The sequence below is a fragment of the Perognathus longimembris genome, chromosome 23 (genome assembly GCF_023159225.1).
Source record: "Perognathus longimembris pacificus isolate PPM17 chromosome 23, ASM2315922v1, whole genome shotgun sequence".
NCBI lineage: Eukaryota > Metazoa > Chordata > Mammalia > Rodentia > Heteromyidae > Perognathus > Perognathus longimembris.
The window spans coordinates 23,266,097-23,288,280 of NC_063183.1; the positions used below are offsets into that span (position 1 = coordinate 23,266,097).

Sequence of the window (22,184 nt, forward strand, 5' to 3'; positions counted from 1 at the left end):
TATCTTAGGTTCCTGTTCTATGTATTTGTTTGCTTCCTCTTATCTTTCCCTACCTCAGTCTTCTCTAAACTAGTATTTGTGTGTGTGTGTGTGTGAAATATAAAATATAATGTTTTTTAACTTAAATTTTTCTTTTGCCAGTGTTGGGGCTTAAACTCAGGGCCCCATGCTTGGCTTTTTTCGCATAGCTGATTCTCTTACCACTTAACCCATACCTCCAGTCCAGCTTTTTGCTGGTTAATTGGAGATGGAGTTTCACAGACTTTTTGCTTGAACTGGTTTTGAATTGTGATCACATAGATCTCAGCCTCCTGAGTGGTTAGAATTATAGGTATGAATCACTGATATCTGGCAATTTACCATGTATTTTAAATAATATTTAGTAGTTTTAAAGTAGTTGTATTACTTTTACTAATTTAGGAGAACTTGGGCTTCCTTTTGATGGGCTTTTATGACAGTATGTCCTCATGATTCCTTGTGTTCTATGACCTTGACCCCTAAGACATCTTCCTGCTCACAGTATCAAATAATGTAAGATCTTTTCTAATGGAGAGTCCATAGCTTCCATTGATCTACTGATGAGAAAGTGCCATTTGATCGGCTGACCTGCAAACCTTGTTTTATTTCCTTTTTCTGTAACTTTCTACTTGGCAGCATGATTCTGGGACAGAGTGCACACCAGGAGAATCTAAGAATTTAGGCCAGAAAGAGAATGGCAATTACATCATGTATGCAAGAGCAACATCTGGAGACAAACTTAACAACAATAAATTCTCACTGTGTAGTATCAGAAACATAAGCCAAGTTCTGGAAAAGAAGAGGAACAACTGCTTTGTTGGTACGTACATCTGTCCAGCATTTATATTGTATTATGTCTTACAGTTTTTCGCAAGATTACATTGCTTGCGTGCAACTACTGAGGCCTTGTCATGATGGTTCCTAAAGAGCACTCCAAAATGGGCTAATAAACAAGAAGTGAGGAGATTTCCTGATAAAGTCCAACCTTTTTTTTTTCCCCAGTTGATATCTTCACCCAGGTAATGGCAAACCCACATTCACTTACAAGAAGCAGTAGACTGTACTCTTCACCCAGTTTCCCATACTGGGACTATCCTGCAAACCTAAAGTACAGTATTATAGCCACAACATCGCCATTGATGGGTACAATCCACAGACTTTCTAATTTCCAGGTTTTTCATTCATTCCTCTTGGGGGTATATTTAATTCTATACAGTTTTATTGTGTATGTAGGTTTATACGTCCCGCCACCATAGACAAGATTCAGAATGGGCCAAGTGCCCCTGACTTACACCTGTAATTCTAACTACTTGGGAGGCTGAGATCTAGAGGATCATGGTTTGAAGCCAGCCTGGGCAGAAAAGTCCTTAAGACTCCATCTCTAATTAGCACAATGCCAAAATGGAGGTGTGGTAGAGAACCAGCCAAGAAAGCAAGGTGAGGGAGAGCCTAAGACCCTGAATTCAAACTCCAGTACCAGCCAAAGGGCGGGGGGGGGAGGGGAACTTTCTGAGTGGAAATCCAGTCTTTATGGAGTATTACAGATTCAGATGTGTTGTATATGAGGTGGTTGGAATGTGTTTCTTTGCCCAAGCAGTTCCCACAGCTGTGTTGTGACATTTCCACCTGACTTGGTGCAGTAGAAAGAAAGGAGCACAGGTTGCAGTCCTCAGAGACCCTGGGTTTTGTCAGTTTTGCTCAGATTGTTGTATATGGTCTCTAGTAAGTCACAAACTCCTGGGGAAGTTAGTTTTCTTTTCTAGAAAACAAAGGCATTTGTTGATTCTTATCATTCCCAGCAGATAATATAAAGTTCTGTGATTTTTGTGATCTTACAAAGGCTAGTATTGCTGGGATTTTTTATTTATTTCTGTTTTTACTGTGCTCACAATTGAATCCACTGTTCTGATTTCATAGACTCCATTGGCCAAGATCAAAGAACTTGAGAAGAAAGCTGAAGATATTTTCTAAAACCATTCACTATGCTTTGACTGGACTATCTAACTCTAGTTAACCAAGATGGGACCCAGTACAATTAGGCCGCAAGGGAGGGACTGCAAAAGAAATAATACATGTTCATTCCCTGAGTAGCTTAATCTAGCTGAGACACAAACTAAGGAACATCTAAAAGGTTACTTGTTGAGTGTAGTTATGGTGACTTATTCCACAAGACAAAGTTCCCTAACTTCAGTGAATAAATGGCATAAAACAAAACAAAAGAGTGAATCTGTTACATTTGAATGTAACAGGTGCTTGAACCAAAAGCCACCATGAGGGGAAGGGTCTGGGTTGGGCTAGCCTTGTTTGTAACATAATCCAGATCAACCAAGTATGAAGAGACAGCTGAGGTAATTGGATGTGGACAGGCTATTAGGTGCTATTAAGTATGTTGTTGATTTAGCTCAATGTGATAATGGTATTATGGTTATGATTTTTTTTTTTTTTTTTTTTTTTTTTTTTTTGCCAGTCCTGGGCCTTGGACTCAGGGCCTGAGCACTGTCCCTGGCTTCTTCCCGCTCAAGGCTAGCACTCCGCCACTTGAGCCACAGCGCCGCTTCTGGCCGTTTTCTGTATATGTGGTGCTGGGGAATCGAACCTAGAGCCTCGTGTATCCGAGGCAGGCACTCTTGCCACTAGGCTATATCCCCAGCCCGGTTATGATTTTTTGTTTTTTCTTTTTTGGTACTGGGGATCGAACCCAGGACGTTGCACTTGATAGACAAGCGCTTTGCCACTGAGCTACATCCCAGCCCTATGGTTATGATTTTAAAAGAAGAAATCTAATCCTTTTGAAATGGATCTTAAAGTATTTACAAATCCTGAGGAAAAGAGTTGTTGGGGAGTAAGGGAAGGCTGAGCAGTAGATGTGGGTGTTCATTGTGTCTGTCCTCTTTCTGCTTTTATGTATGTTGGAAATTTTCTGTAACAAAGTTCTCATTTTGTTCCTGGTTGTTGCAACTCTAACCTTGTTTGCATTTGTGTGTTATAAATAGTAGAGGCATGGTTCAATACAGCTCAGCATAGCATGGCCTAAATAGCAAGCAACTTGCTGATTCTGTAAGGACCTTAGAAGGGGACATCAGGTTAGATTCTCTCATTGTGCTGATTAAGACGCACCAGCCCCCCGCCCCCCCCCCCCCCCCGGAAGGAATGTGTTGGGACCCTTGTTAAATCTAGGTCTCCGGATTTCCACATTCTGTGCTTGTTCTGCTTTACCTATCATCATCAGAGTGTCTTTGTTATGAAGCTCTGAAGAGTGGTTGATTTTCAGTAAATGAATGTGTGCATGTAATACTTACCTTGCTGTGCATTTTTCTCAGAATCCGGCCAGCCCATTTGTGGAAATGGAATGGTGGAACAAGGGGAGGAATGTGACTGCGGCTACAGCGACCAGTGTAAGGACGAGTGCTGCTTTGATGCCAACCAGCCTGAGGGGAAGAAATGCAAACTGAAGCCTGGAAAGCAGTGCAGGTACCTGCAAAGCCTCCTTGAACACTTAGCAGGCAGCCCTGAGCCCAGGGGACACACATGCTCTTCACACTTCATCCTGACATGCTGGTCTATTGTTTTCCTTAGATGGCAAGTGGCACCTTCCTTTAGGCTACTTGAACTACTGAAAATTTGTGTGCTGGGTTTTTTTGTGTTTTGTTTTTTAGAAAAGGACATGAAAAGGATACTCACATTATTTACTGCTTAACATAAAAAATGTGACCTTCTGTATTTTTAGAATCTGTAAATATTTAGGTAACACGGAGTATGCACTTTTGTGATTTAGTGACATGTAATTGTTACACTTGTAAAATTCACTAATTTCAGATTATAAGCAGTGGAATGTAGTTTGTACAGTACTTTAAAAATATCTGGTCTGTATCCTACTTTGATTTTAGAATAAAATGAGAAAAACTGATACATAATGCATAATGTAATACATAATGTAGCTATGAAAAAACACTAAGTTACCCCATACATCCATTTTTCTACTAGAGCATTTCATAAAAGGCAAAGAATGCTGAATGCAGTCTATTGAGCATAAAAATGAGATGCGCAGTGTCTTTTCTATACTCACTAGAATGTTCTAATGTGGTAGTTTCTTATTCCAGTAACATGTAAAAGATGAGATTTGCCAGGTATGGAGGCAAGGTTGGTGTTTCCCACCTGCAATCCTCACTATTCAGGAAGCTGAGATCTGAGGATTGAGATTTCAGGACAGTGTGGGCAGAAAAGACTATGAGACTCCAACTCCAAAATAGCCAGCAAAAAGCTGGGCTGGAGGTATGGTTCAAATGGCAGAGCGCCAGATCTGAGCAAGAAAGCCAAGTAGGAATGTGAGGCCCAGAGTTTAAGCCCCTGGTCCCAGCACCCAGGAAAAAAAAAAGATTAATTATCTAAAAATGAAGCTGATCCTTGTGCATATAGGAAAAACCTAGTGACTTAACTCCGTTTACTCATCTGCTGTTTCTTCTAGTCCCAGTCAAGGTCCCTGTTGTACAGCCCAGTGTACATTTAAGTCCAAGGCTGAGAAGTGTCGGGACGATTCCGACTGTGCAAAAGAAGGAATATGTAATGGCATCACAGCTCTCTGCCCTGCATCTGATCCCAAGCCAAACTTTACAGACTGTAATAGACACACACAAGTGTGCATTAATGGGGTAAGCATTTGATGCCGTGGTTTAAGTGTTAATTTTATAGAATTTATGTTTTCAGAATGATTATTGACACTGAAAGCTACATAGTGATTTATCTTAGCTGGGTATGGTGGCGCACACCTGTAATCCTGGCACTGGAGAGGCTAGGATGGTAAGTGTGAGGCCAGCCTGGGGTACTAGCAAGTTCCAGGCCAGTTTGAGTATAGAGTGAGATATTGTCTCCAAAAAAAGAAAAAAGTATTAATGTTGTTGGTCTCTGTTTCAGTAATATCCCTATCTATTCTACAAAGCCCATGTGCTTGGTGATTTTTTTCCAGCGACACGTGCCCTATTCCCTGGAGAAAAACATCATGGCCCAGCTAGGCATTGACTATGTCTATACTGCTTTTAAGATTTCTAAATGAGGGCTGGGGATATGGCCTAGTGGCAAGAGTGCTTGCCTCGTATACATGAGGCCCTGGGTTCGATTCCCCAGCACCACATATACAGAAAATGGCCAGAAGTGGCGCTGTGGCTCAAGTGGCAGAGTGCTAGCCTTGAGCAAAAAAGAAGCCAGGGACAGTGCTCAGGCCCTGAGTCCAAGCCCCAGGACTGGCCAAAAAAAAAAAGATTTCTAAATGAATACATGAACTCTTTCTGCTCATTTCCTCTCGATGCTTTCATGGCTGTCACTTTCCTCTGTATGAGGAAGGTGTCGCTTTCTTTTCCTGATAGAGGAGCCAGAATAAGCCATGTGGAGTTGGTGCTCACCTGATCTCTTTCTGCATGGATTCTGTGCAGGGTTTTTTTTTTCTTGCTGCTGCTTCAAAGGTTGTGCTGTCTTACTCGCATTTACTCTTTGTCAGTGTTTATATGATCCCAGTGCTGATTCATCTTTGTGTTTTCATTTTTGTTGTGCCATCCTGGGGACGGCACATGCCAAGCAAGCGCCCTCCCACAGAGCCACGCCCACAGCTCTGTTGGTTATTAACTTGTATTTTCACATCATTGCTTTGACATTGGAAGCTTAGCCTTGCTGATGGATGACTGTGAGTAATTTGTGTCTCCTGCCAGCAATGCGCAGGTTCCATCTGTGAGAAGCATGATTTGGAGGAGTGCACGTGTGCCAGCTCCGACGGCAAAGACGACAAGGAGTTATGCCATGTCTGCTGCATGAAGAAAAGTAAGGCTTGTCTCCTGCGGGAGGACAAAGACCATTTTCCCTTACGTTTTAACTGTTCAACTTCGGCCTCTACTTGGGACAAGAGCGTGCAGCTTACTCTATCCTCTTAAGGAAATTTTAAATCGAGCATAGTGTTATGTCTCTAGCATTGTGCTCCCCGTAGTGCTACACTACCAGCTTTTAGGGCAGTAATTGATGTGAGTGTGGTAGGGACTCCCTTGTGTTTATATGGCCACATGGAAGGTGAATTATTGACAGCAGTGTCCTGCTGCACCAGTGGAGGTCCATTGGATGTCCAGGCGATGGTTTTAGGCAGTTCCTTCTTCCCCTTTCTCTTCCCCCTCCTAGCCCAGGAGGACATCTGACCTTCGACTTACACGTGGCCTTCTTTTCCAGTGGATCCATCAACTTGTGCCAGCACAGGGTCTGTGCAGTGGAACAGGCAGTTCAATGGCCGGACCATCACGCTGCAGCCTGGGTCTCCTTGCAATGACTTCAGGGGCTATTGTGATGTCTTCATGCGGTGCCGATTAGTAGATGCTGATGGTCCTCTCGCGAGGCTTAAGAAGGCAATTTTCAGTCCACAGCTCTATGAAAACATTGCCGAGTGGATCGTGGTAAGGATTGTTTTTCTTGATAAAGAAACCCTAGCTTAAAGTGGTTTGATCTGAATTTTACTTGATCAAAGGGCACTGATGTGGGGAAAATGCTCGTTTCCTGTTTATACGGAATTACTCTCTATGCAGATATTTGAACTTTATCCCTGCTTGTTACTTCCTTACGCAGTGATCAGAACCTCCACCTGTGCTCATGTGTAGTGGTGTCAGCTGGTGGAATCTGTTGTTCCACTCTTTGTGGCCTCCTCTGTGGCCTCCAGGGGTACGGAATTCTTCTTTCCATTGGTTTGGAAAGCTCAGCTTGCATTTTATATTCTGCCTAATGTCAATATGACAGGTAGCTAACTCTGGGTTCTACTTTGCTGAGAGATGAACGAGAACATGGTGATTTCTGAAAGTTCTTATGTTAAAACGGCAAAATCAGATCAGGGCCTTTTGCAAGTAGATCTGTTAATGATTATTGAGGCTCATGGAACAGTACTCTGAACTGGATTAATTTTTAAGTCCACATTTCTGTAACTCTGAAAGCATAGAATTACCTGGAATGTTCTTTCTGTTGATTTAAATTATTAAACACTAATAGTGCGCAGTAAGTTAGACTAGTACATCTTGACTTTTGTCATCAGCTGTATGTAACTGACTATAGTGAATGATAAATGATACCTGTCTCATATGTAGAATTACTTTCCCAGAGTTGATTCAGTGATTTAGTGTGCTTTTTTTTTTTTTACTCCCAGGCCATTTAAAAAAAACTTCTCTTTGTCATATAGTTTTCCTTAACACCTTTGTGCCAGGTCAGAGCTTGGCACACAGTTGACACTCAGTAAATGTTGATTGAATGAATGACAAGTCTCTTCTCTTTCAGACTAATAGATATTTTGTAATCTTTTCTTCTGAGATAAAATGTATTTGCATTTACTAGACCAGGCGATTCCCTCCATCTTTTAATACATACAAGATAAAACATGTATTTTAACACTTTTCTTTTTCTTTTTTTTTTTTGCCAGTCCTGGGCTTGGACTCCGGGCCTGAGCACTGTCCCTGGCTTAAGCACTGGGCTTCTGAGCCATGAATTACCTGGAAAACCTTGTTCAGGAACACTGCTAGGTGGCCCAGAAGCTCTTGAGTGCTCAGATACTCCATTTTAGTAAATATTTGGTGATCGGACACTATATTTGTTGTGCCATCTTGTGTAGTCTTGGAGGTCTTTGGTGGAAATCTTTTAAAGAAGAGCTTTATGTAAAGGAATGACACAGTTGATTCCATTCTTGGAGTTGTCATAGCGTTGGTGGCCATGTGGTGAGCACATGAGAAGAGGGAGGAAATGTGTTAGGGAATGTGATGCACATCAGGGCTGGAAGCACGTTTTATACCAGAATAGCCACCGACCTGGAAGTAGTAGGAAGCCCCTTGACCTCAAGGATGAGGTCACATTACGAGTGACACTGTCTCCCCAGCGGGGACCTGCGAATGTGCAGTAGTCACTAGAATTAACTGAGGGGCTGTGTCGACATTTGATATAGATTGGGGTTAAGAATTGCTCAAGAACAACTGAAGGAAACCTTCCACTCTACCTCTGAATACTAACATTTGAGGATTAATGAAAATAGAAAAAGAAAACAATAGAACAATGGCAAACTTATGTAGTAAGGAAAAAGGAATGGCATTCTAAATACTAAGAATAGAATTCTGCAATTTATTTTCTATAGGAAACAAAAGAAAAGTATAGGAAACAGTCTAACAGACTCAGTAGGATATATGGAATAGCTTTTAAAAAGTAAACCTTGGGCTGAAGGTGTAGCTCGAGTGGTAGAACACCAGCCTCATAAACTCAAGGCTGTGATTTTAAGCTCTAGTACCACAAAACAAAAAGTAAACTTGTGATTTCCAAGCCAGATTCAGCCCTGTCAACATGTTTTGTGTGACTGCCTGTTGTTTTTAGAAATTTTGAATGAGTTTGCCAGCATTTAAAAATAGTTTCACTTGAAGAAATAGGCATAGGCAATGGTTTTCTGAATAGCACTCCAATTGCTCAGGAAATAGCAAGAATTGACAAATGAGATTGCATCAAATTAAAAAGCTCTGCACATCAAAGGAAACAATTTACCAGAATGAGGAGATAACACAGAATGAAAAAAAAAAGCTTTGTTACTCAGTGAACAAAGGATTAATAGCCAGAACGTATGGAGAATTCAAAAAAATTAAACCATAAGAGAATTAAAAAAAATTAAACCATAAGATAGTCCAAATAGGGCTGGGAATATGGCCTAGTGGTAGAGTGCTTGCCTCGTATACATGAAGCCCTGGGTTCGATTCCTCAGCACCACATATATAGAAAAAGCTGGAAGTGAGGCTGTGGCTCAAGTAGCAGAGTGCTAGCCTTGAGCAAAAAGAAGGCAGGGACAGTGCTCAGGCCCTGAGTTCAAGACCCAGGACTGGCAACAAATAAAATAGTCCAAATAATAAATGGACAGATGAACTAAAAAGATAGTTCTTAAAAGAAGTAAAAAAGACAGATCCATGAAGAAATATTCAACATTCTTAGCCCTAAAGTAAATGCAAATGAACATTTCCTTGAAATTTCATCTCACTTTAGTCAGATGGCTGTCACTCAGCAAATGGACAAGAGCAAATGGTGGTGGGAATGTAAAATCGTGAAGTCAGTATGGAAGTTCCTTCTGAGTTCACTTTTGTTTCTTTACTTTTATCTTTAAGTAGTTGTACAAAAGGATTTGAATTCAATGTACCAATTTATGAGTACAATGCATCTTGATCCATGTCGCTTCTTCTATCGGTCTCCTCCATCTCTCCCCAGTTTACCTTTACAATTATAAAAGACATTCCTTTCCTTTTGTGTCCCTCACAGCTAGAACTCCAGCTAGCTAGCCCCTTGAGCCCTACCTCGAGTCCTAAATGTTCTTTAAAAATCAAGATGTGATATATTCTGGTGTACATTTTGTATTTTAATAATATCCTAGAGTTTTTAAATGGGAAAATGTCTTTGTCTCCAGGCTCACTGGTGGGCAGTGTTACTTATGGGAATTGCCCTGATCATGCTCATGGCTGGATTCATCAAGATCTGCAGTGTCCACACTCCAAGTAGTAACCCAAAGTTGCCGCCACCTAAACCACTCCCAGGTAAGGCGTTTTGGAAGGGTGTGCTTCCACCGCTCAGACATTTAGCAGGTGCAATTATCAATGAGTCTTTAGTCAGTAGAACTTTCTCCTAAAGAACAAATTGCTGCATCAGTGATTCACCTGATGTGCTTTTTATTAGCCTAGTCTACCAACTGACTGCCAATTTGATGCTAATCTATCCTGAGCATCCAAAAAATTCTCAGAACTAGAAATCTTGACTCTTCTTGGTATTCGTTTTCTTGTTGTGTTGCAAAGGCTAATGTTTTTCCTTTTTTAAAAAAAAAATAACGATAGTTAAGCTGCTTTAAAATGACGGGTCTTACTGTTTTAATAGTTGTGTTGATGTTACTGCTTTTAATGTCTGTGCTCTTGAAATATTTTCTAGCCTTTTCCCTATGGCTCATGAAGTCTGTCGACCACACAGATCTCAGTGTGTAGGAGGAGAGTCTTAGGGTAGCCACCTCCTCATCAGAGCCTTAGTCAGGTCTGCTGCTCTCGGGGTACCTGATGCTTTCAGGTGTGGGGAGACCGGAGATGAGTGACAGCATGTCCCTCCTGCTTCCCCCCTCCCCCCGCCCCCGCCCCATGCTAGGTTTACTTGTGACTACTGAGCACTTGAAACATGGCTAGTCTCAATTGAGATGTACTCTTAACCCTGAAACCTCTTGCCAGACTTCAAGACTCAGGATAAAAAAGGAAATATCTCACTCATGATGTTTTGTATTTGAATACATGTTGAAACAGAGGCTGTTCAAATACTGAAATTATTTCACCTGATTCTTTATTTGGCCACTAGAGAGTTTAAAGTGTGTGTGCATGTGTGGCTGCTAGTTGTGTTGGACAGTGCAAACAATAGCCTTGGGCCAGGAAGAGCAGCTCAGCCCTCTCACCTCTCTACCTCTGTCGGTGATTCGCAGGCACTTTGAAGCGGAGGAGACCTCCACAGCCCATTCAGCAGCCCCAGCGACAGAGGCCCCGCGAGAGTTATCAGATGGGACACATGAGACGTTAAACTGCAGCTTTTGCCTTGGTTCTTCCTAGTGCCTACAATGGGAAAACTTCACTCCAAAGAGAAACCTATTAAGTCATCTCCAAACTAAACCCTCACAAATAATAGTTGAAGAAAAACAAAAATGGCAAGAGATCATGTCCTCAGACCAGGTGGAATTAACTTAAATTTGAAAGCCTGAAAATTCCAGTTTGGGGGTGGGGTAGGGTGGGGGTGGCAAAGGAACTCAGTTTTCTTATGGACAATATTTTTAACCTAATGGCACAAAGTCTTAGAATATCATTCTGGGCCCGTGTTTCCTGTTCTTCGCTGCTGCGTTGTCTTCACTTGCAGTCAAACTTGGCTCTCGATAAACTGATACCACAAAGTGAAATAGATCTATTTTTTTTTCAACTGCCAATCACGGATTGGAGGCTCGACCACCTCAACATTGGAGACATACTTGCCAATGTACATACCTTGTTATATGCAGACATGTATTTCTTACGTACACTGTACTTCTGTGTGCAATTGTAAACAGAAATTGCAATATGGATGTTTCTTTGTATTATAAAATTTTTCCGCTCTTAATGAAAAACAAGCAAACAAACTTACTGTTTAATTGACATACTCAGGATAAACAGAGTGGTGGTATTCAGTGGTCCAGGATTTGTAATGCTTTCCACGGGCAGTTTGGAACTGAGAATCAGTTTCCCTTTTCCTTACGCTGGAGTTGGTTCTTCGTGCATTTTCCCCTTGTGGAATGGCTGCCGTGAGCCGGAGGGGCTGCGCCGGGCAGAACAGTGGTGCGGGGCCAGACTGGACGTTCGCGTACGGCTCACAGCTAGCTCTTCATGTACACGTCTGCTTTCTGCTTACAGATGTGACGCCTCCTAACCCTATATTCCTCTTGTGAATTGCTTAGGTGAACTCAGATTTATGCTTTGGTAGCAGTTTCTATCGGTGAAACGATTTCTTTTCCTTTGTAGCCTACTTATTTTTGTATTTTTCACCTCTCTAAAGTATGCTAATGTGCTTTTTGTTTGATAAGGAAAAGAGAAGCTGTGTCTTCACAGAAACATTTGAACAGGTTTTTCAGCATATTGTCACTGATCATGGCTAACCACTACAGACAGGAGTAGTAGTTCAAGTTGTAGATAGGCCTTCTGCTATTCTTTCCCTGAGATCCTTTAATAGAACTGAAGGCGAAACAGCACAATGTCCCATTCCAAATTTATTTTGTAAGCAGATGTAAATAAGTGGCTTTTTTTTTTTAAGAGAGAAAGCAAAAGCATTTGATGTATTAACAGGCTTATTGCTATGCAGGAAATGGAAGGGGCATTACAAGAAACTTAAGCTTGTGACATTATTTACTGCTTCTGTTTTCCAGCTACATCATTTCAGTTAGAAATAAACAGCTACGACTTTCCTGGCTTCACGTAAGAGGCAAATTTAGGGAAGGCTGAGATTTCTATGGTTTGGCTTTTTTTTTTTCTTCTGTTGTTGCTGTTCCTTCCTTTTTCTTAAGAGTATAAGGTTTACACAATCATTCTCATAATGTGACGCACGCCAGCAAGGCCAAAAAAAATGCTAGAGAAAATAATGGGATCTCTTCCTGTTAACTTGTACAGGATGTGGTGACTTTTTTCAAAATACAGCTTTTTGTACATGATTTAGAGACAAAATTTTGTACATGAAACCCCAGATAGACTATAAATAATTCTCAACAAACCAGTAGGTAGATATGTATGAAATTGCTTTTAAATCATTTAAATGCCTTTGTTTTTTGGACTGTGCAAAGGTTGGAAGTGGGTCTGCATTTCTAAACTGGTGACTTTTATTCTGCAAGAGTTCTTAGTAACTTCTTGGGTGTGGTAGACTTTGAGACATGTACATTTTTTTTGCTTGTAATGTTATCCTGTGGTAGGGATTTGGTGGGGACAGAGTGCTCTGCTTTATTTTTGAGTCTAAGTTAAACGTGTTCTGAAAGGAGATACATGCACTGAACTCTTTCCACTGCAAATCAAGATGTGGTAAAAATGCAAAGATCAAGAGAAATGAGATCTAATACTACTGTCAGTTTAATGTCCACTGTGTTTTATACAGTATCTTTTTTTGTTCACTTTGGAAATTTTTACTAAAAATTGCAAAAAATAAAGTATTGTGCAAAGATGTAAGGTTTTTTGAAACTTGAAATGCATTAATAAATAGACTTGATGAAATCAACTTGAAGGTTCTATCCTCTTTGAACTCTGGGAACTGTCAAAGGAGTTCCCCACAAGCAGCTTTTCCATCCTCAATGAAAGACATCATTAAGCAGCTAGACCAACTTACATGCAAGTGTCGGTAGCTTTATTCTTAGTTTGGAGTCAGTGTAGGGAAAAAAAATTAAAGCATTCAAGCTCAGCTGTTTTTCACTATAATCAATATTCAGTACTTCTCAGAGGAAGAGCTGAGTCATACTGGAAACGTGTGGTCTTATTTTATTTTTCGAAACTTGGAATGCTAACTACCTCATTTGTTTTAAAGGTCAAGTTTAGCCAGGTGTGGCAGCAAATGCCTGTAATGCCATCCGAAGACTCAAGCAGGTGGAAGAGTTTGAAGCCGGTGTAGGCTACCTAGAGAGCACCTGGTTTTATACAGTAGCAAGGGCTGTGATGTAGCTTAGCAGTAGTATTTTTTATACCCACCATGCATTCAATCCTTCATGTTGGGGTGTGGTTGGAGGGAGATCTAGGTGAGTATATTGAACTTTTTTTTTTTTTGCCAGTCCTGGGCCTTGGACTCAGGGCCTGAGCACTGTCCCTGGCTTCTTTTTGCTCAAGGCTAGTAGCACTCTGCCACTTGAGCCACAGCGCCACTTCTGGCCATTTTCTGTATATGTGGTGCTGGGGAAATGAACCCAGGGCCTCATGTATACAAGGCAAGCACTCTTACCAGTAGGCCATATTCCCAGCCTATATTGAAGTTTTTTGTTTTTTTTTTGCCAGTCCTGGGCCTTGGACTCAGGACCTGAGCACTGTCCCTGGCTTCTTTTTGCTCAAGGCTAGCACTCTGCCACTTGAGCCACAGCGCCACTTTTGGCCATTTTCTATATATGTGGTGCTGGGGAATCGAACCCAGGGCTTCATGTATACAAGGCGAGCGCTCTTGCCACTAGGCCATATCCCCAGCCCCCTATATTGAAGTTTTTAATCCAGATTTTTTCTGTATTGTCAGAGTCATTGCAAAGAAAATTGACAGGTGCTATCTAGAAAAGGAATTATATGCTTAAACTACTGCTCTGTATACAGAGAAATCTGCTCCAAATTCTTAATTTAAAAAAAGACTAACTACAAATGATTTACATCTCTTGAGCAACTAAATGTCCAAAAAAGAATTTGTGTGTGTGTGTGGGGGTCTCATTTTGTAGTCCAGGCTGGCTTTGAACTCATGATCATCTTGCCCCTGCCTCCTGAGTATTTTGGATTTCAGGTACTTGTCACAGTTTCTCAGTTTGCAGTGTTTTTATATTCGAGTTACTTTGTTAATAGAGGACCACCAAAATGAATATTACATCTAGTTACTCATGAAGCTTTCCTTTTTCATAAATTGAGATAATTACTCATTTGTCATTTTTTTCCTATAATGACTTCAAGTCTGTTTGGAACTTTATTTGCATTGGGACAGTTTTCTAAGTTTAGGCACAAACTCACAGACAACAACAATAAATGTTTACTGTTTTCGGACTCGGAATGTTCTCTGTAGTGTCAGGCTGTATTCAGAAAGATTTACTTAAAGAAAGAGAGCTTTAAGCTGGTCACCAGTGGCTCACGCCTGTAAGCCTAGCCACTTGAGGCTGAGATCTGAGGATTGCTGATTGAAGCCAGCTCAGGCTGGAAAGGCTGTGAGACTTGTATCTCCAATAAACTATCCACAAAAAGCCAGAAGTGGCACTCTGGCTCAAGTAGTTGAGTGCTAGCATTGAGCAAAAGAAGCTCAGGGACAGTGCCCAGGCCCTGAGTTCAAGACCCAAGACTAGCAAAAAAAAAAAAAAGAGCTTTATGTAATTCATCTTGGTGTTTTTAGGTTTGGTTTTGTGGGGGTTTTGTTGTTGTTGTTTTGGTTTTTTGTGTGTGTGTCTCTACTGGGAGCTTCACTCAAGGCTGGAGCTCGATATATCACTTGAGTCACAGCTCCCCTTCCAGCTTTTTGGTGGCCAATTGGAGCTAAGAACATCATGGGCTTTTCTGCCCAGGCTGCCTTTGAATCAGTGATCCTCAGACCTCGGCTTCTGAGCGCTAGGATTGCAGGTGTGGCCCATTGGCACCCAGTTAGTTTCAGCATTTCATATCCTTGATTAGAAACAACTTGTAAGCCAGACACAGCAGTGTGTCTCCGTAGTCTGAGCCACTCGAGAGGCTGAGACAGGAGTATCACTGAATGAAGTCCAGGAGTTCAGGACCAACCTGAGCAGCAGAACAAGACAAAACCAAACCAACCCACCATCCATTGGTTGAACTTTTTACATTTATTATTAGTGTAATATTTCAACTCTTGTTTCTGGATCCAAACCCTTAAGATACAAATTGAGCCCTTCTGCCCTCTATTGCTATATTGTGAATCATGCACGCACACACACACACACACACACACACACACACACACGTACTGTTTCATTAAAAATTAACGTATTTTATAATCGGTAAGATTTTCTCTCCTATAGAGAACAGCCAGATGCTAGGTAAAAATAGAGGGCTGAGTGATATATTTCTCCAGTTCTGCTCTTTGTTGAAATCTCCAGTACAATGACTGGGATAATCCAATGAGGATAAGATGAATGGAAGAGAAGAAATGAATGAGAAGGAATTCTAGAAATTGGGAAGCAGATTGAGAAGTCTTGTCTATCTTGGCACACCCACAAAAGCCAAATCCGAATGCAATGGAAATGGAATGGTGCAATTGGCCCGGTTAAGACTGGGGACAAGCCAGGCATGGTGGCTCATGCCTGTAATCTTGGCTACTCAGGAGGCTGAGGACCGAGGTTCGAAGCCACCCAGTCAGGAAAGTTCATGAGATGCTTATTTCCAATTAACTGTCAAAAATCTGGAAGTGGACATGGGGCTTAAGTGGTAGAACACCAGCCTTAAGTGAAATAGCTAAGGAATAGTGCCCTGGCTCTGAGTTCAAGTCTTAGCACTGGCCCAGAAAAAAAAAAGATTTTGGGACTTGCTTCTTTGCCTGACTAAAGGCATAAAACAGACAGTGATATTGTATGATTGTATGTCCATTGTCTTATTCACTAAAAATTTTATTTTATTTTTTTTAATGTTAACCACTTCCCCAGTGTTTAATAGGTACTAGATTGTTGATTATTTTTAACAATCCTGTGTGGAAATCCCAACCCTGGAATTTGGGAACTAAAGGTTTTAATTTTTTTATTTTAAGGGTCATTGATAGAAAAATGAAGACATTGTCTCTCAACACTAATGTGTAAGAATAGTCTTTTTAATGAGTACTCTGCTTTCAAAAAATCTGAGTCAAATTCATCGAGACTCAGGACTGTTTTCATGTTAGCAGTAATTCATGGTAATAACTGATATTCCTAATGATTTTTTTATAATGATCTTTTTAGTGGAGTTAAACTTGAACCAGTCAAGCTGATGTAATTAATTATATTCTGCTCCAGTTACAATGAATAATTGATTTAGACTGTTAGGGTGAATTTTGAAGCGATCAGTCACTCAGCAGTCATAGCAAGAGGCCATAAACTCTTCCTTGCCTTCTAATTTGTGTGTGGCTTGTTAACTGTTTAGGGAAAATAATTATTTTCTGTTAAACATGTCAAGGACTGTGGTTAGGTTATCAGCATTAAACTTGGCTGTCCTACTTGGGACCATATAGTTAAATATAGTTAGTATGTAGTAAAACTAGATTCTTCTGCCATTTCTTGCTTAAATTTTAATGACCCTTGAAGATGGAAATACATCTTGAAAAAGGTATCTTAGAATTGTCTTTTTACTCAGCGTGAAGAAAGTAGAGAAATTATATAGTGTAGGATCTTACGGGACGTGTTTTCCATTCTGTTGGGCTGTAGAGGTCATTTTGGAAAGAATGAAGCTGAAGCCTATTAATGTTAACAAATTAAGTAATTTCACTTGTCATTCTGACTGTTTTCAGATGAGATCGGGCGTGTTGAGGGTGGTATGGCCGTAGACCTGACTGTTTTCAGTAACTGCATTTCTGGCTTTTTGATGATTAGTTGGAGAGAATAGTCATCAAACTTTATTGCCCTGGGGCTGGCTTTGAACCTCAGATCTCAGCCTCCTGAGTAGACAGGATTACAAGTGTGAGCCAGTTTTCTTAAATTTGGTTTACTATCCCTTTCTTCCCTGACTTTGAGATGGGAGTTAACCTTCTGTGTTTCCAAGCACCAAAGCACCTGGTTTATAAACCGTGTTTGTTTTTTTTTTGCCTCATTTAATTTGTGATTGTAATTTGTTTTTTTCATACTTACCTATTAGCATCTCTAAATGAACCTGGCCTTTTAACCACCTTGTTCCCAAAGCCCTCTCCAGCCTGGTTTGGAATTGACAGGTATGGACCTGTTCCTCCATTCTTTGTGAGTCTTGAACACAGGACTTGGGCACTGTCCCTGAACTTCTTTCACTCAAGGCTAGTGCTCTGCCACTTGAGTCACAGCACCACTTCTGGCTTTTTCTGTATATGTGGCGCTGGGGAATCGAACCCAGGGCCTCATGTATATGAGGCAAGCACTCTACCACTAGGCCATATTCCCAGCCCATCAGCTAGTCCTCTTACTTAAGTACTTTACCATGCAAGGCCTCCTCCACTAGAAGGTAAGAATAAAGTAGCAAATGTCACCATGGTGAGGTGGGCATTGTGGAGCTCATTACACCACTAGCCCAATCATCATGTGAATCAGTATGCAACCCCACAAGGGGTGAATAGTAGGAAAAGGTCTTCAATGACCCAGAGCTCAGAGAAGCCTCAATTCAGGATTGTCATGCAGAAGGAGGCAGGACCTAGACATTGCTTGAGCTAAAAATCTAAAGGGTAAATAGGGTAGGGGTCCAATAGAATCAATAGTGTTTTTGATGTAGGTTGATTAACTACTGGACACTCAACCTAATTTTTCTCAAGGGAAAAGGGTAATACATTTTGTTCTTGCTTTTATTACATGTACACTTAGCCATTCATACGCATCAGTTTATGTTTTCAAAATGATCTTTCTTGGGCTGGGGATATAGCCTAGTGGCAAGAGTTCCTGCCTCGGATACACGAGGCCCTAGGTTCGATTCCCCAGCACCACATATACAGAAAACGGCCAGAAGTGGCGCTGTGGCTCAAGTGGCAGAGTGCTAGCCTTGAGCAAAAAGAAGCCAGGGACAGTGCTCAGGCCCTGAGTCCAAGGCCCAGGACTGGCCAAAAAAAAAAAAAAAAAAGATCTTTCTTCACTAGGTGCGGTAACTCGCATGGGAGGCAGAAGGTAAAGAGGATTGCGCAGCTCAATGCCAGAGCAGTTGCCTGGCAAGTGTGAGGCCTCTGTACTCTAAATAAATACATAATGAACTTCCCATTTTTGTTTCTCACTGTATTCATTTGTACAGAGCTGGTGAGCTCAGTGGTAGATTCCATAGTTGATTAGTCTCCTTAGGATCTGGCCCAGGGGTCTGGGAACTGTGGGAGGCCCTAGCCTTTGACCTTTATCATAATTATAGTAGTAAGTCTGGGCTAGGACAAGTAGCCTGCGCCCAGAATGGTCCCCAGAAATTCTATCAGACCATCTTAGCACTCTTGACACCACACTACAAACAAAATCCTGACTCACCAAGCCAAGCTATTCAAAAATCATCTAGATGCACTCAAAAAAAGAAAAAGATACACATACATATATGTGCATATGTGTGTACATATATACATATGTACATATATACATATGTACACACATACTGAATTCTAATGATTCTTTCTAAGGCAGTTGAAGCAAATGCATATATATCTTATTAGGATTTGAACTCAGGGCCCTGTACTATCATAGCTGGTGCTTTCCTACTCCTAAATTATCCTGATATCCTAGTACTGACCCCCACTTACATTATTGGAATAAAACTTTCCACGATAACAATGCATTTATGTGTGTGTGTGTGTGTGTGTGTGTGTGCGCATGTGCGTGCGTGCGCACCTGTACCAGTCCTGGGTCTTGAACTCAAGGCCTGAATGCTGCCCCTGAGATTTTTTTTCACTCAAGGCTAGCTAGCCCTCTCACACTTGAGCCACAGCTCCACTTCTGGCTTCTTTGTTGGTTAATTGGAGACAAGAGTCCCATGGACTTTCCTGCCCAGGGTGACTTTGAACTGTGATTCTCAGATCTCAGCCTCCTGAGTACTTAGGGTTACAGGCATGAGCCACCAATGCCTGGCTACAGTGCATTTTTTAAAATGACATTGCTTAATTTCTTTGCTTAGACTTTATTTTTTAAATTGCCTTTATTTTCATAAATTAAATTGGCCCATATTTTGGGGACGGCCTGTCATTTTCATACTTTGATACTCTACAGCTTTTAGCTATGGTCTTAAATAGTCTGGATAACATTATGATGATCTTTTAATTTTTTTAATTAGAGAAAAATTCAGCTGTGAAACCATCTGGTCCTTGTGCATTTGCATGTACAATTCTTAGAATTTCAGCTTTTACTTGTTTATTGCATACAACATTTAAAACCATTTTGTGGAGTGTGTGTGTGTGTGTGTGTGTGTGTGTGTGTGTGTGTAGCATCTTTAAGCCAGAGTGGCAGAGACTTACATATAATAATGAGTAAAATAAAGGAATCACATTAAAGTACAGGAGAAAATCAAATGCTGACTGAATTCTAATGATTCTTTCGAAGGCAATTGAAGCAAATGCACACATTTATCATGAAGAATAAGATGAAGGGACAGGAATGCTAAGTGGGACTCTGTTCATTATTACATTTAGATATAACTCAAATGGGTGGGGAGGAGACAAATAGTTTGGTCAGTGGTCAAGAGAAACTAAACTAGAGAATGGTAGTCGTTATCTCCATTCCTAGCAATACTCCTCTTTAAAAAAAACAAAAAAAAAAACGTGGGGCTGGGGATATAGCCTAGTGGCAAGAGTGCCTGCCTCGGATACACGAGGCCCTAGGTTCGATTCCCCAGCACCACATATACAGAAAACGGCCAGAAGCGGCGCTGTGGCTCAAGTGGCAGAGTGCTAGCCTTGAGCGGGAAGAAGCCAGGGACAGTGCTTAGGCCCTGAGTCCAAGGCCCAGGACTGGCCAAAAAAAAAAAAAAAAAAAAAAAAATGTATTTAAAAGCTAGGCACCAGTGGCCACACCTGGCGAGGCTCATACAATTATGGTTCGAAGCCAGCATAGGCAGAAGAATTCATGAGACTAATCTCCAATTAACTGACAAAAAGCCAGAAGTGGAACTGTGGCTCAAGGGGAAGAGTGCTAGCTAGCCTTGAGCAAAAAAGCTAAGGGATAGCACCCAGACCCTGAGTTTAAGCCTCCATGCTGGCACCAAAACACAAAGGCAAAACTTAAGATACTGCTAACAATGGGAAAGGTGCAACCATCAATAACAATGATAATTCAATAATAAAGTAATACAACCGGAGAGATGTGGTTGATTAGCTTTCAGGGGGTATTTTTGAGTTACAAGATGGATTTACTCAAAAGATTGTACTCACTGTACAATCTTACATACCCCTTTCATCCATGATGGAAGACGGTGTATACAACTGTGGTCCCACAAGATCTCAATGGAGCTGAAAATTCCCATAGCCTAGAAATGTTGTAACTATTGTAACTTCTAGTGTAATTCTCCTGTGTGTGTGTGTGTGTGTGTGTGTGTGTGTGTGTGTGTGTGGTGATGCTTGTGCAAGTAAATCTGTGCTGGCATTCATGTAAATATAGCCCATGTAATTATGGACAGTACCGAAACCTGATAATGATAGCAAATTGGCTCATATATAATGTAGTTATGGGAAAAAAGTCACTGATAAATTACCCAATAAATCCATTTTCTATTATAGCATTTCATGAAAGGCAAATAATGAATGCTGAATGTAGTGTTTCAGACTGTACCAGATGCTCCATCACTTTTTTGTACTTATTAGCATATTCAAATACAATCATTTCTTATTCCAGTGTTGGAAGTTGTGTACCCGAAACATACTTACCATTTGAGAGGTGATATTTGCCAGGCATAGGGAGCTCACACCTGCAGTCCTAGCATCTCAGGAGGCTGGAATCCAGAGGATGGAGTTCCAAAACCAGTCTGGGAAGAAGGCCAAACTGGAGTCCAGGAGACTCCCATCTCCAGTTAACCAGCAAAAAGCCGGGTTGGAGGCATGGCTCGAGTGGTAGAGCTCCAGGCAAGAGAAAGAAAGTGGAGGAAGTGCCAGGCCCTGAGTTCAAGCTGAGGTACCAGCGTGTGTATGTGTGCACACATGTGCGCATGCACACACACACACACACACACACACACACACACGACTGAAAACAGCATACTGCGTTAGTTAACATGGGCCCGACTATTGAATGGTTCCATGCCACAGAGAAACTGATGAATGCTGTCTTTGACCCTCCCTGTCCGGGATTAAGTGTACCCATCCAGACTCCACTTTCATGACCAGTCACTTCCCAAAAGCCCCATCTTAATGAAAATACAGACCTCAAAAAAAGAACTTTGGGAGCACTAACGTTCAATCTGGCAGATTCAATGTCTGAGGTTTTCATTAGCTTCGTTTTAACCAATGGTAAGAACAGAATTGCATTTATTCAATTAATCATCAACTTTCTAGCGCTTCCTGTGTTCACTGTGGTTTATTAGAACTCTACTTCCATGTGTTTGGGGCCATGAATAATTGTGTGATTTGTGTATTCATTTAAATTGATTTTTTTTTCTTTTAGCAATCTGTGTTATCTTGAAAGGTGTGTGCTTTGGTACACATAATTAGTGATTCATTAGTTTTTCTTTATTGAAATGTGAGTTACAAAATAGAGAACTTTTTTAAGCAATGTTTCAAGAACTTGTCAGAAGGAACTATGAAGGAAGTGTGGGCAAATGGACTTAATTATAAAACACTGTAAATTAGAATAACAGATCTAAAATGGCTCTTACATTTGTACTTATTTGCATATATTAACTTTTAATCAGATAAAATTGGGCAACTCCGTTTTATTATTATTTGAAAATAGCTATATAGTATAGTTTTGAAAGCTTTAAATTTAAACTTCATTTTAAATTTATAGAAGATTCTTCATGTAACTTTGGTTTCGAAATAAGACAGTCATTGCTGGTGAGAAGTAAAATTATTTTATTTTATTTTTGTGCCAATCCTGGGGCTTGAACTCAGAGGCTTGCAACCTTGTCTTTTTCACTCAAGAGCAACACTCTACCATTTGAGCCACAGTTCCACTTCTGGCATTTTTGGTGGTTAATTAGAGATAAGAGTCTTAGGGACTTTCCTGCCTGGGCTGGTTTTGAACTATGATCCTCAGATCTCAACTTCCTGAGTAGCTAGGGTTACAGTGAGCCACCGGGCGCCCGACAAGATTCATTTATTCTTTGCAGGAGGTCTCC

General features: G+C 40.9%; 1 protein-coding gene across 1 annotated transcript in view; it reads left to right on the forward strand.

Annotated features, from left to right (window-relative positions):
• Adam10 (ADAM metallopeptidase domain 10) overlaps window positions 1–12,795 on the forward strand; it is an 81,522-nt gene extending 68,727 nt beyond the window's left edge. Inside the window, exons 10-16 of the mRNA XM_048331694.1 lie at window positions 655–838; window positions 3,339–3,489; window positions 4,484–4,667; window positions 5,718–5,826; window positions 6,223–6,443; window positions 9,455–9,581; window positions 10,499–12,795. Coding sequence (XP_048187651.1) covers window positions 655–838; window positions 3,339–3,489; window positions 4,484–4,667; window positions 5,718–5,826; window positions 6,223–6,443; window positions 9,455–9,581; window positions 10,499–10,593 — 1,071 coding nt within the window. The 3' untranslated portion in view covers window positions 10,594–12,795. The remainder of the gene's footprint in view (window positions 1–654; window positions 839–3,338; window positions 3,490–4,483; window positions 4,668–5,717; window positions 5,827–6,222; window positions 6,444–9,454; window positions 9,582–10,498) is intronic.
• Window positions 12,796–22,184: the final 9,389 nt, after the last annotated feature.